Raw genomic sequence first — 19,717 nt, 5'->3', positions numbered from 1 at the left:
AATTCCCACATTTCGTCGTGCCTAGTTTGGTGCCTCGAATCTTAGTCTTCTTTGTTGACAAAATGTCTTTCAACTTCCGGGCTCTTGTAAATGCAACGAGTGTTTTTTTCTGAAGTAACCATTGATGTCTGGTTCCTCTAACAATTCCCATCGCTTGTGAATGATCTTTTTGATTACAGTGGACACTGTGGAGTATTTAGAGACGAATTCTGATCTATTGGATACCTTTTTAGGTCTTTTTTCTAGAACATCTTCTCTAGTTCGAGACATTACTCTTGATTGGTGCTTCTCTAACAACTTTTCAGAGTATCCTTTATCCATGTAGTTCGCCTTTTGAGTTGTCATGGTGTCAGTGCAAATGCTTGTTTCTGAAGAAATGTGTTGTGTTCTTAAAAACGGTGAATATGGTAAGTTCCTAACCAAAGATGGCGGATGAAAACTCTGGAATAGAAGTGCATTGTTCCTATCTGTGTCCTTTTTGTACATCCGTGTAGTGATCTTGTCGGATTCTATTTTGATCCAAACAAGTGTTGCATCAACCATGTTCCTAAACCTGAGGCAAAAGCATGAATTCTCATTGGGAGACCTAATTACTTTGATAAAAGGCGCTAAGCACACATTAAACTGTGTGAGAAACATTGACAAAAAGGTAAGGTGATTAGTCCTGTATTGGGACGGAAAAGTCCTCTGCATGGTAAGAGATGTGTAGTGATGCACTGAGTGCTTAACTGTAGTCACAGGAGAACACTGATCATGAGTTTGCAGCATGACATAGGTATGTATCATGGATTGTGGTCTTGTTGGACGGGTCCAAAGCGCTACCCTCATAGTGGTGGAAGGCTAAAGCCTTCACCAGGAGTTAAGCAGCAAGAGAGAGGTGGTGCGAGGTAGCAGCATTCCGTTTAGGGATCAGAAGTAGTGAACAGGACCTTTTTACCCTGTGCCCCTGGAGTGAGACCTACAGGCTCTTTCACCTTCTTAGAAGTTCTGATGCTAAGTGCTTAACTCATCCTTGGCCTGCATCAGCTAGATGTGGAGTGCTGCATGGCACAAAAGTAGTGGCTGTACATTAGTGCCTGGAAAGGGAACAGTACAAGGACGGAGCAGTGCCGTGCAGCACATGTGTGGTTAGTACTGTACTGGGTGTATGTATGCCTGAGAGGAATACATTATATGAGAGATGTAGTGCTGTGCATGCGCAGGGACATCATGTACTGGGTGGATGTGCGATTGCGTGAAGTATAATACATGAAGGGTGCAGTGTTGTGCAACGTGCACGTAATGAATGCGTACGCTGGCAGTGTACATGTTTTAAAATAACACACCCTTGCTTAAGATAGAAGAGCATCAGTTCTGAACAGGGCGGGCAGACTTAGTGTGTGGGCTGAATGCATGTGTGCCTGTGAGGGTACAATGCAGTGAGGTATTAGTGCTGAACAGAAAGTGTCCTGCAAATGTACAACCTGCAATGGTACATTCTTTGGAGGACACTCAGTTCCACTTTGGGAAGCCCAGGACGGCCTGGCAAGGACATGAGGAGGAGAGGAATTGCCCTATACATATATGTGTACTGCCGCATTCCTGTGAACTGGGTGGGGATAAACTGCAGGGACAGGGAAAATACTCACTATACCTTTCCAAAGACTGCTCTTTGATTGTTAGATCACAAGTACGGGCCTGGACACATCTCGGGAAGGGAGATGAGGCTGATAAGAGAATCATAAAGAGTACGGCTGGGCTACTGGGATAATCCTTTGATGGATATATCACTGTGGCTGACATTCAGGTATGAAATCACCTTTGGAGTTGTGCCTGCTGTGGCAGACATCTTTCATGAATGAGGATAAAAAGAAGTGCTCACTTCAAAAGAAGCAGAACCCCAACATAAAACTTCAATTCCCAGACCCTAAATCACATTTAGTCTCTGGAAAAGGAATGTAAGAAGGGGAGGTTGAATCACCATACAATTATCATATACCAACCAGCCAGTTTGAGAAGGGGAAGCACTGGAAAACTACGGCCTGTGACCAGTCAAGGCTTGCTAGTCTCCCTGCTGGGTGATGGGACATCACTGAGAAAAAATGAAGACCACCTGCCCTGGAGCCTGGAGCATAAGCTCCTGCCTGCTTGCCAAGACCAATGTGCCCTGTGAGAAAGAGGAGAGCGTTAGAGGGAGCGAAGTCCAGTGGGGAGTCCTACTGTGAGGACCGAATGTGTGAGGTGTGAGGATTCGGCTATGCACAATTTATACCATAGCCTGGGTGCAAGACTGTTTTCGGCGCCCCCCATATGGCAGGAGAGGGCGACGTAGACGTAGACTGTGCCAAGTATCTTACACTGTGTGGAGGGCACCAAGCTCACATGGCCTTGCTGCCGTGACCTCGTATGTCAGAGGGGACCACTGCTGAAGAAGTTGTGTGACCACATGCCAGGACTTATGCAAACCTGAGCAACAACCCCATATGCCAGGAGGGCCCGCCATGGACTGGGTGCTTGCACTCTAGGAGTCTATATTGAGTCGGGAAGGTTCTACGGAAACCCCATAGGATACCAGGAGCAAATCATCAAAGAGTTCAGGCCATCGCCTGAGTCTGAAGGATCTGCTCTGACTGACCCTCATAGACCAGGGAGATGCTCCTAAGTGGAGTCCTCATGGGACTCCACTTAGGAGCCAAAGGACTGAATTCCCCCCACCAGGGAGAACTTGACTTATCGAATCCCTGTAAACTTGACGCTGCGCAATCCCTGGAGCAAGCCGCCGCCCCACTCCAGAGCGCTCGATGCGTGTACTGCGATCAGCCTAACGAGCAGGATTGGAGGTTTCAAGTGCCTGTGCTGAGGGGGCCTGCTGTAAAACCGAATGCTTCCATGCTGCAGGTAAAGGTAAGATTTTAACTAGGCCTTTGAAGCCCTGGGGTATTCACTGCCAAAAGTGCAGAGGCACCAAAGAAACCTTTGACTGAAACCTGAAGCATCAAAAAGGAACTCTTGAGTATGGCCTATAAGTTTGCATTCCCTGATGCGGTCACCATTAAATGGGGAATCACCCTGAACATGTTACACGAAGTGGGGTGGGCCAGGGATTAACCTGATGACCACTAGAGTCCCGACTCAAGGGGATTGCGTTTTTGCATATGAATGTTGCAACTCTTTGCATATGTAGAGTAAGAAATAAAATACTACTTTTTATATAAAAACCAGTATGTAGCAGGACATTGATTTATTGCTCGTACTGTTTGCATTTTGAGTTATGAGTTGTGTTCACTCACCTGGATCTACATCCTCCCTGAGGAAGCCTTGACTGCTCGACACAGCTACCACTGAGAGCCAAGTGCAGAAGGAGTATTTTGCCCAGTAGAGTGGGATCCACAATAGCTTGGGCGCCAGGACATCAGGAGTAAAAGGCCTGAACCACCATGGTTGGGCCCAGTAGCCCCTGTGTGCCCAGTATAAAACCAAGAGTGAATGCTGACGAGTCCGAAACGCAGCAAATTCTTTGCCAATAATACCGAAGGGCTTGCCTTGGAAGTTTCACAGGCTCACCTCTATTCTGCGTTCTGGATGAAATCTGGATTTCTCCAACCCAATTGTATCCAATGGCTTTTCTTGAAAAGTTGATGACGGTCCTAGTTCCCACATCATAACTAAAAAAAGTAGAATTAACAGGTAACGTGGCTTGCTAAGTAGTGATAAAGATGCCGTCAATAGGGCTGAGACCCAGAGATACTTACCTTTTACATGAAACAATCGTAACAAGAGCAAACAGAATTAGTGAAATGTTTACCTCACACCCTTGAGCCCCGGTGCCACTCCACCTGATGTACTAATTGTAATGACCTTGAATCAGCGTTCTAGTGTTTGAGCATGTTACCACACTGAACACCCACCCACCACAGGCATCATCGGTCAGATGACCCTGCTTAATAAAAAGGGCTGGGCACACGTGCTAAGGGCCAGTTGCACCCAGTACCCCAACGTGTCAGTGTTACATGTCATTTACCAGCATGAAGGCATAGCGCCCTCACCAACTTTACACTGATGACAAGGGGGAAGCTGTGCCAAGCGTGCCATAGCTAAAAGAAAAATCGTGGTGAAAGGGGGAGAGAGCTGGCTAGCCAGAAGGACACCCCCTGTGAAGAGGCGCCGGCCGCTGAGAGGCCCGCGGGTCGAGTGTCATACCCCGGGCCTGCAAATAGATCAAGATGTGACCGGGAGCCTACCCCGCACCTCCTGCGCCCAGCGTGAGCCGCCCCCCCCCTGCGTGGAAGTGCCCGGGTGAAGTCGCATCAGCCGCAACAGAATGACAAACGCAGAGCCCACCCGCGTGGAAGAAGAGGCCCGAAGGTGAGAGGCTGCAAGTGCCCATCCACTTCGACCGCGAGAGTCTGACCCCACCGTGAGGAAGTGCAGGCCAAGCTGAGCCCACCCGTGTTGGCCGCGACTGAGCGACCCCACTGTAACAGCAGACCGCCACGAGCTCACCCGCATCGGAGCTGGGTGTGGCGAGGTCCATGCGGAGCCCACCCTCGTGTTTGAAGAAGCAGCCGAGCAAGAGGTGAGCAAGCCCCCAGTACATCAAAGTCAGCGGGAGGCCATCTTGCTCCTCAATGTGCCCGCGTGTGGAGAGTAGAGCGGACTGCGAAGGGAGGGAGAGTGGAGTAGCTACCCACTCCTCCGTCCCCGCGAGGGAAATCAACTGTGCCCCACAACAGAGCGAGCGGACTCTGGCGCCAGTCCCAGCCTCCCCCACCACGCGCAGCGGGTGAGGCGTGAGGCAGCGGCGGTGGAGAGCAGAGCGGGCAGCTTGTGGCCGTACAAAGCGGCCAGCGTGAAAGACTCCAGCTCTAGCCCCAGCGCAACAAGCAATGAGGGGGAGACAGAGAGTGGCTTGCGGCGTAGCCCCCTCTGCGCAGCCCGTGAAGACTGAGGCCAGCTGCGAGGGGCGCGAAGGTTCAAAGGCTAATAGACTGCCTGGAATAACGTGCTGCAAAAGAAACGCGGAGAGCCTGCTGCGAGGGGCAGAATACCCCCGGAGGTGTGTGCGAGCTGAGCCCTGCCCGGGAAATGCAAAGAGCACCCCTCCCCTGCCAAACTCGAGCGCGAGGCTGACGCGCCTGAACATTCCAGTGACAATCGGAGGCTTACCGGGAGTAGTGGTGCCCGGAGCCCACCCGTGGGGTCTTTGCCTCCCAGCCTCGGGGAGGGTGCTGGGGCCCAGCGCAGACGAAATCGAAGAAAGCCCTTCAAAGAAGGAAAGGCTGCCTGTGTGTAGAAGCGCTCCCCTGCCATCTGGTGGCCATTTCAAGCTACTGCCGGTAGCTAAAGGGAAAGGCACACACAGCCAGAGCACAGCTGCCACACGCTGAGATAACCAGAAATAAGGACACTGAAGCACAAAGCTGGGGCACACTCGGAGGCAGTTCCAGGCTGCTGTTGACATACACAGGAGTCAGGCCACAGAGAGTTGCCCAAATGGAGGGGAGGCAACAATAAAAGGAATAGGGGACAGGAAAAAGAGAAGCACAAAGAGGCTGCAAAGATTGCACCCAAGGCACTGGAGGAGTGCGCAGGAAAGTGTCAAGGAGCAACACTGGACAAGCGAGGGACACACAGGAACTCGGCACCAGGTAACGGCGCATCAGTACAAAGTAACTGAGGAAGAAAAACAAGCCTACAACAAGCCAAGGAAATACCAGCTGCCACACAGCAACACAAGAAGCGCAGGAAGGCGCCAGGAACGCAAGAAACACCCCAAGAGGCAGCGCAAGAATGCGCCAGAAACACAAAGAACACGCCAGGAACCCGCCAGGAGTGCAGGAACTCCACAAAGTACACTCCAGAGAACGCGCAGCAAGTGCGCCCAAGAAAAGCAAACTAAGAGCGCAGCCAGAAGAAAGTTGACAGAGCGATGACGCAAACCTCCGGAAGCACTTAAGCAAACCCTCCAGAAGCACTTAAGCAAACACTACAGAAGCACTTAAACCACATCGGAAGAAAGTACAGCGATGCCTGGTGGCCACAGGTCGTCGCTGCAGCAGTATGGCGAAGACAGGAGCACCACCACACGAACCGACGGTGGTTCTGAAACTCGGCAACAGGAAGTGCGAAGGCGCACGACGCAAATGCGCAGCAGTGCAGACGGCACTAGCCCAAAGCAGCAAGTAACGGAAGCAACCGAAGAGCGCATCCAGAATTCGCGCCAAAGCAATCGAACTGCGGCGGAAGGAAAAAAGGGTTACGCAGTAACCAGAAGCATGAAGACTCACCGGAAGAATCTGACCACCCAGTCTGGTCGCAAAAGAAGAAGCCGACCAGCCAGATGGTCGCACCGAGAAGCTGACTAGCCAGATGGTTGCACCAAGAATCCGACCAGCCAGATGGTCGCACCAAAAAGCCGATCAGCCAGATGGTCGCACGAAGAAGCCTACTTGCCAGAGATCGGCAGAGGGGACCGGCAAGAGGTCTGAGAAGTTCGACAAAGGCGTGGTCTGCGAACATGGACCAATGGACTTCAACACCACAAGTTAGCAGCGAAGAACTGAAGAGGAAGTGAAGTGAGCGACGCTAACTCTGGCAATAGAGTGGAAAGAAGACAGTGTCCTAGGACTAGGACAAGACCAGGAAGACACGTGCAGAGAGCGCGCGCTGTACGGGAAAGCCTGGCCAGAGATGATGAAAGGAGATCAGTCCAGGTTACTTCGCGAGAAGAAGGGAGAAGAAATCAGAGTGGCACGCCGCCACTGAGGAAAGAAGGAAGGTGACAGGCACTGGAACATCTGAGTGCATTGGAGGACAAGGCCTGGCAAGAGCACCGACAGCACAGATCAAAGACATCCACCTACGAGCCATCCATCCACATGGCGATCGCAGAAGAGAGCAAGCTAAACTGTTGACAACATCTACCTTTGGGGTTGATCGGAAGATTGGATGGCGAGAGTGCTCAGGCATCCGGAAGCTGAGGAACTGACCACTCCACACCAGCCCGTCGCAAACCAAGAAGCAAAACCCTCAAGGGTCTCTAGTGGCAGCAAGTCCTGCACGGGAGACAGATCCACAGCTACACGTCTGCAGAACCCACAAGGATGAAAGCCTCATGTGCAAGGAAAGGAGTCAACAACGTAACCTTGAGGTGGAACTGAGGACACAACGGTGAGGCTCGTGGAGTGCCCCGCTCACGGCCCGAATGCTATGGTGGAGCAACACGACCGAAAGCACCAGTCCAGTGGAAGCCTGGCAAAGAGGGCCTCCCGGACATCTTATGAGAGAAGAACACCGGCGAGAGGGGCATCCTAGTGAGAAGGATGTTTGCACCTACTCTTTTCACCTGCCAAGAGACACTTTGAAGCCTGCCCGGAGACATCACCAAAAACCAGGACGGAGTAGTAGAAGCCAGAAGACAGACAACACCCATATCATCCATCTCTCTCTCTCCAACTACTCATCGTCACCAGTTGAACGAAGTAAAAGCAAGACTAAGAACAACGTCCAGGCTGCGCAGACAGAAGACTGGACACGCCGAACAACTGTGAGGTGTGCCACGGCAGACTGTTGGTCCTGGATGCAGTAACTACACTGCCTGCGGCGTGCAAGCAGCCAAAGAGACTCGTTTGAAATCATTAGTCCAATGTTATAATTTGGGTATCTTTTCTTTCACGCAGGTTTTGGACTTTATCCTTGGTTTTGATTTTTCACCAAGTTTGGGAGGGATGTAATGACCTTGAATCAGCGTTCTAGTGTTTCAGCATGTTACCATACTGAACACCCACCCACCACAGGCGTCATCGGTCAGATGACCCTGCTTAATAAAAAGGACTAGGCACACGTGCTCGGGGTCAGTTGCACCCAGTACCCCACTGTGTCCGTGTCGCATGTCATTTACCAACATGAGGGCCTAGCGCTCCCACTTTACACTAATGACAGCCACATCTCTAGGCCCCAGCGGTAAATGAACTCTAAGGCGTCTCTCTGATGCACAGGGGGATCTCATAACTAAATAGGACTGATCATCCCTTGTGCACCACCTCATAGCCTCATACCCTAATCCAAGCCTGTCAGAAACGTTTGCGTGGTCTGATATCATACATGCTAACATTGCTAAATATGAAAGAGGTCAATTTTGAGAATTTGAAAAAATAAACAGAGGAATTTATTTTCCCCATTGATTGCTTTGATGGGGAGGCATTTTTAGGGAAGAGATAGCTAAAATAAAGCCACTTTTAACTTTATAAATCGTGAGTCTTTAGGCTTGTTACCTGCCTAGATGTTACTTGCCTGATTATGAAATATCACAAAAGGTGGGTAAGTCTTCTTTTGAGATAGATATATTAATATATTCAGCAGTGGTAGCGCAAAGCCATAAAAAGAGCCCTAAAAAGAGTGGGGTCTGGGACTGACAGCCCCGCCCCTCACCCTTTGCCGAAATCCTAATGGAGTGTTCCTCACATGGTGAGGTCAGCGGCAGAGGGAAGAGCTATTGCTTACCTGAAATTAACTCCCTTTAACACATTGCCAGAAAAGCTGAGCCAGCAAAATCATTAATTATCTTTCAGAAAAGTGCGAAATTTCTAACAAGATAGCCGATTATGCATACAGCTCTGTGCTCCAGTGTGGATCTGTTGCTATCCTGTTTTTGCTTTTTTTAACACAGACAAACGAACAATGGAATATTCCACTTACCTCTGGTTTCCATGGAAGTGATGCATTCCAGATCAACTGACCCATATTGTTGCTCCTAACCTAAAACAAAAGAGAGACCACTTAAAAAGTGTTCTTGCACCCCAGGCAACTGTTTAACAGAACCTTGCGCCACAGAAAACCCCACAAGATCTCAAGAGAAATCTTCAGTAAAATCTATTTTTATTTTGCAAAAAAACTACAATCTATCAGGAATCGTTGTTAAATTATGTCAATAAATACGACAAATCAACTAACGAGAGGAATGTAAATTATAAAACATTCCAATAGTAAATTCTCAAATACAGGATAGCATTATATCTAACATAGAGTTGGCAAGCAGGGACTTTATAGGAAGAGTTGCCCAAAGTCAGGTGTGTTCGGTTTGTTACTTGGAGCAGGGCATGTAACTGTTTCTAAAAAGCCTATGGATGTGAGAAATCAATATACATGTTGATGGAAGGACTGGATGTGTGTGGTAAAAAATAATGCAGAATGTTTGTGCATCTAACACTCTGGGTACATATGTAGCAAGCTATGAGTGCTGGGCACAGCATCAATGAAACCACCAAATAGAAGCAGAACACTGGTCACGCTCTACATGAAGCTGTTTGGTGCTTTTCTCATAAATAACAGCATCACGATTCGCCAACATGCTGACGATACACAACTGTACTTACAAGTTTCCTCTGCTTCAGGCATCCAACACCTCAAACACTGCATGAACATCATCCAGGCCTGGATGTCCAGTACCTATCTGAAGCTCAACCACCCAAGACAAAATTCCATTTATTTAGCAAAAAAAACAACAATTTTAAATGAATGTAAAGTCAGTTGCATTCACTCTAGAGCTCAACCTTACCCTGAAGGAACAAATTGTCCCCAAAAAAAAAGAAAGATAGTCTGCTACCAGCTCTCTCTCAGATAAAGAAGGGGAAACTGTTTCTTCCAGTAAGCAACTTCAGAACTGCTTTTCAAGTCCTCACACTCTTGCATCTGGATGGATGGTGGTAATGCTCAGACTTCACACTAGTAATATCTTTAAGGGGAAGGGGATATTACATGCCATACCATGTCTCATCCCGGGCCTGAAGATATACGATCACCTCACCCCTATCCTGGTGGGACTCCACTGCCTCCCCTTGCCAGTCTGAGGTAATATAAATTTTGTGATCGATTTTGTCCCCTATCTTAGACCCCACCGACTCCGTGTACACGCTACAAGTACATGTATGTTCCCTCCCCTTCAAGCTATGAAGACGCAAAAACATTTGCGTCCAACGTTAACATGTCCCCTTTCAGATCCCCCATGAATGGGTCAAATAGTCCGTTCCTAAATATGCCATGCCAACGTCTTTATGTAGTGTACTTTACACGTTTTTCAGCTCTGGCGAAGTAGGCCCTGAAATCTGCCATCGAGCCTTTTCCTGCCTTCTGACTCTGAATCTCAAACCTGGGCTTGCATCTGTACCCGTGACCTCTGCCTTACTTCCTGTACGGCTAACGGTGCTTGGCCCAGCCTGTTGCCTGCCAAGACTGTATTCAACCTTCGAATTATCTGCTCCACTCCTCGAAAATACATTCCTGTCTAGTAGTTTCATGTCAACATCCTTCCAGCTGCAGAGCAAAGGGCTTGGCCCCACTGTCTCTATGCAAGTAATTCATGGCTCTGTTTCCATGGTAGGCCCATGCCCTCCCTCGCATTTCATGCAGACACGTAGACGCTCATACACGCACTCACAGTCAGTATAGAATAGCCTTTTGTCCGAGAGACCTTTTCCTTCCAGATAATACAGTTCCTTAAACATGAGATATTAGATACGATTCGGGATTAGGTTGATCTGACATCCAGACATCTGTCTCCACATGTAGGGCTAAATGTCAAGTTCCCCTTCACCCCTCAAGTTACACGTACATTACACGTCATACTGCTGCGCGCGCATCTCTGCCATGTGTTTTTGCTGACACTGCCGGATTCACTCATGGATCCGCCTACTTGTGACATCATGTTAAATGACGTTCTTGTTCACGCCCTCATGCACGCCTATTGTAACGCCTTTTTGTATTACGTACATGCATTCTTATCTCTCCTCTCAGCTGTTACGCCTCCTGCATATGCCTTTACTGTAATGCATTGACTATATATATGAATGCCTGTCAATAATGTATTGTCGCATACTTGCATACTCGCATATTACCATTGACTCTGTCAGTCTGTCCCTTCCCGAACCTGCGTGGTGACGGAACGGTATGCCACCTTGGCTCGAGCCAATATGCTAATCACCCAATTCCTTTTATAGGAATAAAACCCCTTTTGAGAAACCTCAAATATCACGGATTTTGCCTCTTATTTATTATGAGTTATTCTTATTGACTTTACCGCATAGAAATTCAGTACCAGGTAATTAATTTTACCACATAAGTGGCGCCCGAACAGGGACCCCTCCCCCCTCTCACCTGCCGGAGGTGCTTTGCAGGCTTAGCCCCCTGCCACAGCCGGACGGAAACTACGCGTACCCGCAGGATTTCCTGTATCTCCCTCAGGCCAACGGAGGTGACTGAGGCCGCAATCGACACCCAGACGAGGCGGTGAGAAGTGCGGAGGATCCCGACCAGAGCCTAGCTGAGAGAGCAAGATCCGAGATATACGGAGGCCCACCAGGTTCCGAAGTTCCGAAGTGTCTGCGTCACGAGTCGAGTCCGAATCCAGTCCGAATCCAGTCGAGTCCAGTCCAGGGTTTCCGAGGCCTTCTGTTTCCGTGCTTCCCGGTGAGTACCGTTGCTGGGGACGCATCTAGACGTGCGCATTAGGTTGTGCCGGTCAAGACAGGTTTGGGTACACAGACCTGGTCTGCCTTGTTTTAGACAGTGTATCTGTACTGTTTAGCAGTATATCCAGTCTGCACTGTTGAGCAGTGTATCTAGTATTATGCAGTTAGCTAGTTACATTCTAATTGTTATCATTCATGTCAAAATGTTTTAATGTGTCTCAAAATGTCGTGGTATGAGTGATTGTTCGATCGTCATTATTGTGATTATTGTGTTCATTGTGTTCATATCTGAGTAAGCACTAAGTAGCCCGATTTTTAAGATGCCGTTGTTTTCCAAATTAAGACAGATGAAGACTAGAAAAGGGGTACTCGAGGAAGCTGTTCCCATCCCATCTAGGGACAGTCCAGGGTACTTTATGTACCACAAGCACGGCCTAGATGCCGTTCTATTTCTCGATTTATGGGTGGACTACACTAAAGATCTAGCAGAGAATCAGAGATGGCCCGCTGCAGGGACATGGGATTCAGATTGCATCATAAGAGTAGAAGAAGCATTACGAAAAAAGAAAGCCAGACAGTCACAGAAAGATGCCATCGAATTATGGCGTAAAGAATCGCATAGGCGTATAGAAAAAGCACTTAGAAAAGAAGAGAAAAGGAAAGAGGATCCAGACAAGGCCCAAGAAAACGTATTAGTTGAGGAAGGTATCCGAGTAAAAATAGAACAAGTAGACAGACAACTAAACACCCTTAGGAATGGTATGTATCCTCTCCTGGCCGAAGGTTTACCTAAGGCCACTCCGGAAGTACCAAAAGATCTACCACCTCCCATGCTCCCGACTAAAATGCATCCCAAAACAGCGAAGGACATTTTTCTTTCTTCCTATCTAGATGATGTAGTGCCCGCATATGCTAATGCCGCACCGCCGCGTACACCTCCTCCTGGCGGCGCTCGACCCCGAGACAATCAGCTCCTACCCCCGCGACAAGCTACTCCTCCACCTCTTCCTCCCGTTCCGAATGTTCCTCCTGGTCTTCCTCCCGTTCTTCCAACTCTTCCCGCACCCATTCCTCCCACTTTACACCCGAACAACCCCTTCGGAGGCAGTGCCTCAGGAGGCGCGTCCGGAGGAGCGATAGGTTTCCAGACACCTCCACAAGTACATAGATTGACTTACAGGGATCTAGCACAACAACGTACGCCTCGATCAGCCGATTTCGATATAATAAAAGACCATCTCGGGGATTGTAGATATGATCCAGTACCCGGTAGAAATGATGAAAGACTAATACTAGCATCAGTACGACTAAGGCGGGTCACCAACTTTTTGTTGACCCTGCCCGGAATGGTTGAACATCTAGACAGAATATATCGTTTTGTCCAAACCGGGCAGGGACCTGAAAGTATTAAGGAAGCCATGGCTCACCAGAAAGTTGACATTCAAGCCAAGATATTACGGTTTTTTATAAACTGCTTAATAAGAGAACAAGATAGGCCGGGGATGGACCCGGAGGAAATGAAAGCACTTCATAGATGGGGTCAGAACATAGCAGACGGGAGCCATGATAAACAGAATTGTATAAAAAACATGTATCAAAGAATCAGAAGCGTAGTAATAAAAATACATGAAACAAGACAGATAGAACCAGAAAATGAATCAGACAAGTTTGAGTCCTCAGAAGAGGAGCAACCAGAAGAAGCTACAGGACAAACACAATTACCAGTTAGAGAAACGATAGCATACGTAGGTAAAGGAAGACCCTTTAATAATTCAATGCGCCCAGTGCGTCCAGAAAGTAAAAGAATTTTTTAAGAAGCCATGTGTAACCCAAGAACTCCTGAACACTTATTTCAAGCTACGGATAACAGACTCCGAGAACGAATGGGGTACCATGTACTAGATTCTATGGATGAACAAGAATTAGCGAGGTCAGCAGTACAATGGGCTGACAGTCCCGAGAAATATAGTGATGATGCGTTAGTACACACATTTTTGAACATGACACCAAGTGAACAGCGTTTAGCTGGTACATACATGATACAACACCTACTTCTATTATATAGAAGCCAACATTCCGATCCAGGCCCCCTGCCTGATATATTAGCAGAACTACTCATGAATAAGTGGAGAGGTCTAGGTACCGACCTAATTAAGGTAATTCTAGAACAACGGCACAGATATAGTGCCTTCCTATGTCCACAATCTGATTCAGCACACTCCATGGATAGAAAAATGTATTACCTGGATAGACAGAATCCGCTACGGGAAGTGCACCCAGTTCAGAATGCCGATAATACACTTAGACGTGTGTTTGTGTTCACACCCATAACCAAAATAGAATTATTGGAAATGAAGAAACTAGTACCTAGCCATGATAAAGATCCTGCAGGTTTTCACCGTGAAATAAAAGACATGTTACTCATGGGTGACTATACTTACCCCGACCTTATGAAGATATTGAAAGTACTACTGCCTCCTGGTATTTATGAGAAACTTAAAGAAAAAGAATGGGAAGTGGGAAATGCAAAGATTGATTGGACCGCATTAGAAAACGAAGAAAGTACTAGAATTCCAGGCCAAGGGCTCGGGGATAAGGTTAAAGCATTACCAGGATTGTTAGTACAAGTGTTGCCACGTTTATTAAGTACGAAAAAGGAAGATTGGGGTGCAATCTCAGCCTGTAAACAGAAACCCGATGAAGACACTAGTGATTTTTATACTCGATTTGAGAAATGTTTTGGTATTAATAGCGGCCTGAAACCAAGTAGCGAGTCATATCCACACCTTTTTGTAACAAAATTAGTTGAGAATTCACTGCCCCAGGTTAAGAACAGAGTACTGAAAGTCGAAAGCACCTGGCAAGCTAACACCCCTTCACAAATGTTACAAATGTTACAGTACCACCAGAATAGAATTAGAGAAGAACAAGAACATGAACAAAGACGTATGAAAGACACGAAAATGAAAATGTTAGTTGCCCAGTCAGTTCCTGCTGATGGTCACAAAAAGGGTGCGACCCAGCCTAGTAATTCGACGGCTCCTGTTAAAGGGACATGTAACTATTGTAAACAGCCAGGTCATTATGTAAACGATTGTGCAGTTCTGAAACACAATATCTCCACGGGTAAGACCAAGGAGAGACCGCGTGTACCTAGACAAGATCAAGCCCAGCAACAAGTACCACAGAATATACAACATATTCCGCCTATGCCAGCTTCATCACAAACTGTAGCAGTGCCACAGCAACAGCCTATTACTGCAACACAGAACACGACACAACAGATGTACCAGTATGCACAGAATGACTACCCTGATTATCAGCGGTACACATGAAATAGCCTAGAGAGGGAGTTTGGCTTGCCCCTTATTGAAGTTCCTGTGGATCAAGAGGGTCCTTATGTACACAGTCAAGTGTTAGGAAAAGACAGAAAGTTTTTAATTGACACAGGGGCAAGCAGGACCACAATCAGTCACAATGAGGTTCCAGGGGCACCCCTCTCAGGCTCACAGAATGTTTCCCTTGGATTTTCAGGAAAGCCTATTATTAATGAAGTATCACAGCCACTTCCCCTTGCAGTCGGTCCTTTGACACGGACTACAGATTTGTTACTTATAAAATCATGTCCAGAAAACCTATTAGGTATAAAGACACTGAAAGCCCTAGGAGCTATAATATGCTGTTCTCCGGAAGGAGTACGATTATTCTTGCGAGATTTTAAAGGCCATTATGTACTAAGAGACATGGATCCCCGGTTACAGAGTGTACCTGCACACTTGTGGGCGAAAGGCCCCACTGATGTAGGTTGTATGCACATTACACCATATCGAGTCACACTTAAAGCAGGAGTGGTATTACCACGAATTCGACAATACAAGCTACCTCCAGATGCTGTAGTGGCTTTGCTGAGAATCATTGACGAGCTCATTGCACAAGGAGTGGTTGTGGAAACCGACTCCAATGTATGTAATTCTCCTATCATCCCAGTTCTTAAACGTACTGATCCAAATGCACAACCTGTTTATCGACTAGTTATTGATCTGCGCGAATTGAATAAATGCATTGTACCACAGTATCCTGTGGTTCCAGATATCTCTTCATTACTGACAGCTATTGATTCAGAAGCGACGTTCTTTACTGTAATTGACCTCAAGAACGCCTTCTTTAGCGTCCCAATTGATCCAGAAAGCCAATACTTGTTCGGATTCAGTTTAAATGGACGAAGTTTCAAATTTTCACGCGCACCTCAAGGATTCACAGAAAGCCCCAGCATCTATAGCCAAGCACTGAAAAGACAACTTGACAGTATCCATATGCCTGTTAACACCGCCCTACTCCAGTATGTCGATGATCTGCTGATCACCGCACGAAGCGAACCCGAATGTGAAAAAGCATCACTGACGGTTTTAAATTTTCTGGCTGACAAGGGGCACAAGGTTTCCCCTTCAAAGCTACAATTCTGTGTTCAGCAAGTTGTGTACCTGGGTCACTTGCTGTCCAAAGTGGGGAGACAGCTCACTCCAGACCGCATCCAGTTAATTGTAAACATGTCACCACCGAAAACACAAAAGGAGGTGCGGGCTTTCATAGGCCTCACCTCGTACTGCAGACAATGGATTCCCCAATATGCATTTCTAGCAAAGCCACTCATTCAGTTGACAACTCAGGAGGCAGCGACATCGACTGTCCTCCCTTGGACTCAGGAACATACACAAGCTTTTGAAGACTTAAAGAAAGCCTTATGTCAAGCACCAGTTTTAGCAACACCATGTTACAGTAAGCCCTTTACACTTTTTGTTACAGAACGTGAAGGTACTGCCTTGTCAGTCCTCACTCAGGAACAAGCAGGTTCACACAAACCGTGTGCTTACTTTTCTAGCACATTAGATCCAGTAGCCCAAGCGTTACCTGCATGTTTGAAATCAGTCGCAGCGACAGCTTTAGCAATCAGACAGAGCGATTCCATAGTACTAGGACATCAATTGACAGTACAAGTTCCACATTCTGTGGAAGTTCTTCTAAATCGTACACAGACCCAACACTTGACCATAGCAAGACTGACAGGTTATGAATTGACATTGTTTCAACCACACATAGAAATCAGACGCTGCAGCACATTGAATCCTGCCACACTTTTGCCATTAAGCGGTGTAGACCCACTGAAGCATGATTGTATCGAAGTCATCACTATTACGACGAAACCCAGACAAGACTTGACAGATGTCCCATTACCAGACCCAGACCTGACACTTTATGTGGATGGTTCATGTATGAGAACAGGTACAGGAGAATTAGTGGCAGCCTACGCAGTCACAACAGACACCGAAGTTATGGAAACAAATTGTATCGACACCCTGTCAGCTCAAGCAGCAGAGCTCATCGCTCTGACACAAGCCTGTATTCAAGCCAAAAATAAGAGAGTTAACATATACACTGATTCACGTTATGCATTCGGAGTCGTTCACGATTTCGGAGTCCTTTGGCGAGAGAGAGGTTAATTAACTTCTCACGGTGCCAACATTCAACACGGTCCCCTCATTCAAGCCTTGTTAGATGCAATACATCTACCTACTGCGATATCTATTATGAAGTGTAAGGCACATACAAAGGTTACCGATACGATCTCCCAGGGTAACGACCTGGCAGACCGAACAGCTAAGCAAACTGCCCAGAATCGAATGCATGCAACTGATTTGACAAAGACAAAAGTTCCGACACCATCACACTGCATGACAGTCAAGGATCCCGCACATGATGTAATTGACATACAGACACATGCCACACCAGATGAAATAAAGAAGTGGACTGAACTAGGAGGGATCCAAACAGATCAGGGATGGATGACGAAGGGAAAATCTACATGGTTTCTCCCCGATTCTATGGTTCAAGTCATCATTAACACTATACATAGCCCAGCACACCTAGGAGAAAAGGCAATGCTAGATAGCATTCAACACATATGGTACAATAAGAACTTACGAGCAGCAGCGAAACAAAAAGTGCGTACTTGCATGATTTGTTGTCAGTTCAATCCAGGTAAAAGCATTCCTGTAGAGAAAGGTGGATTTCAGCCTCCCGATCACCCTTTTGAAGTCCTCCAGATGGATTATATCCAGATGGAACGTTGTCGAGGATTCAAGTATGTCCTCGTAGTCGTATGTGCACTTTCACGATGGACAGAAGCATATCCAGTCCCAGATTACACTGCTCCGACCACAGCCAAGCAACTGGTTCGCGAGTTCTTCCCACGGTATGGTTTGCCCCGTATCGTGTACTCAGATAACGGTCAGCCATTCTCATCCGAGCTTGTGAAACACATAACACTCCTGTTAGGGTATCGGTGGAAGTTCCACTGTGTCCGACATCCCGAGGCAGCAGGTCTCGTGGAGCGCCATAATCAGACTCTAAAGATCCGACTTTCAAAAATATGTAGAGAGAAAGGCGTTGACTGGATAGTAGCTTTGCCAGTTGCCCTTTTCTATATGAGGATGGTTGCGCACTCTCGAACTGGGCTATCCCCGTATGAAGTGGTCTTCGGTAGGCCACCAAATATGTGGGGGACGCCTATACCTCGTAAAATTACAGATGTTGATTGCGTTATGCTGACAGATTACCTTGCCTCCTTGATGTCTGCACTACAATCTTGTCGTTCACAGGTAGCTGCAGCTTTTCCCGACAACACCGAGGTGAAGCCCCATGAAGTGGTCCCTGGCGATTTTGTGTTCGTGCGGAATTTTGACCGGAGAAGTCCACTGGAGCCCCGCTGGCAGACCCCGAAGTTGGTTCTTCTGACGACAAGGACGGCTGTTGAATTGGAGGGCAGAAAAGGATGGCTGCACTCGAGCCACATCAAGAAATTCCACGGACTTCCTTCGGACTTGGACTCTAAGCCCTGCCCTCCTCCACAAACTGACTCAAAACTCCCCCTGGTTGAGAAAACCGCCTCTGAAGAATATAGACTAAAGTTACGGTCTAGCAAGTCAGACAGTTTAATTGTTTTAGTCCTCCCCTAGGTGAATCGGTTAAATTAGTTTCTGACATGTATCCCCTAGACCGAGATAGAGAGAGAGATAGACAGAGACTACTCAAGAAACGTGCATATTGTAAATCACTTCGTAGTCACTGTATAGTGACATTATTAATTATGTCTTTTCTAAGCCTTCTTATTATTGCTGCAAGTTTATTATTACACATGTACTACCCTATTTTCAAGCGTGCACAATCTGCTTACAATGTCACTGCCGAACATTCTTTTAGCGAATTACCTCCCCATGAATTGTCTTACAGACTTGCGCTGCGCAACAACACATTCATTAGTATGTTACATCACTCCCATCAGACTAACAATGCTACAAACTGCTGGATATGTGGCCGACTCCCTCCCTACCAGAAATACAAGGGAGTTCTGCCCCTCTTTCCGTACCCGTTCACTCACAATGGCTCCTGTGGGGCATGGTTTAGATTGATTAATTCCTTAGATTCTGACATTGCTGTTTACGATGGGAATTGGGTTTGGGGAAACCTGAACTCAGTTCTACTTAAAGTCTGTTACCCTGACAAGAAGGGACTCCCCACTAGAACAGGAACTGATCTAGAAAATGAAGTATATGGATTAGGTAATTACACAATTAACTTCATGATTCTTACTGTTGAGTCCGAAGCCGCACCAGTATTACCTGCTATGTCAGTGTTACCAGTCAAAGGTGAATTATGTATCAAAAAGAATGGTTCCATACACTTAGGTCATAGTAAATGTACTACTGTGATCGAATTCAGTGATCAAGGCAAATCCACGTTTAGAGCTACACGTCATTCCTACTTTGTCTGTGGCCATATCGCATACATACGTTTGCCTCCAGATTGGGATGGTACTTGTTACATTGCATTCCTTCTGCCACCTGTTTTCCTAGCTCCTCCTGATTATCACAGAAATACCAATCTAGTAAACAATAGACTCCGAAGAGATCTCCCGATTGTCGACTACACTGAAACGGCATGGGAGCAATACACAGACTTCAATAAAGGTTTCTTCCCCTACTTAGGTGCTGTCTTCAATAGTAAACTGATACGCAAATTAACTAGAACTCTCGAAGCAGTAGTGAATGAAACTACCTCCGCTTTAGGCAACTTAACAGAGGAGCAGTCCGCCATGCGGGTTGTTGTCCTTCAAAATCGTCTCGTCATTGACGTCATCCTAGCTGATAGGGGTGGAGCTTGTAAGGTCATCGGGTCAAGTTGCTGTGTTTTCATTCCAGAAAACGCGCCAACGGTAT

At 47.1% G+C, this 19,717-nt stretch overlaps 1 protein-coding gene across 1 annotated transcript in view; it reads right to left on the bottom strand.

Annotated features, from left to right (window-relative positions):
* Window positions 1-19,717, bottom strand: part of B4GALNT3 (beta-1,4-N-acetyl-galactosaminyltransferase 3) — a 919,815-nt gene that overhangs the window by 431,447 nt on the left and 468,651 nt on the right. Inside the window, exon 3 of the mRNA XM_086952836.1 lies at window positions 8,677-8,736. Coding sequence (XP_086808962.1) covers window positions 8,677-8,736 — 60 coding nt within the window. The remainder of the gene's footprint in view (window positions 1-8,676; window positions 8,737-19,717) is intronic.

Source organism: Lissotriton vulgaris, chromosome 1_2, assembly GCF_964263255.1.
Source record: "Lissotriton vulgaris chromosome 1_2, aLisVul1.2, whole genome shotgun sequence".
In the NCBI taxonomy this organism is placed as follows: Eukaryota; Metazoa; Chordata; class Amphibia; order Caudata; family Salamandridae; genus Lissotriton; species Lissotriton vulgaris.
The sequence above is the reverse complement of the archived record's forward strand: the minus strand, read 5'-3'. Positions and strand labels throughout refer to the sequence as shown.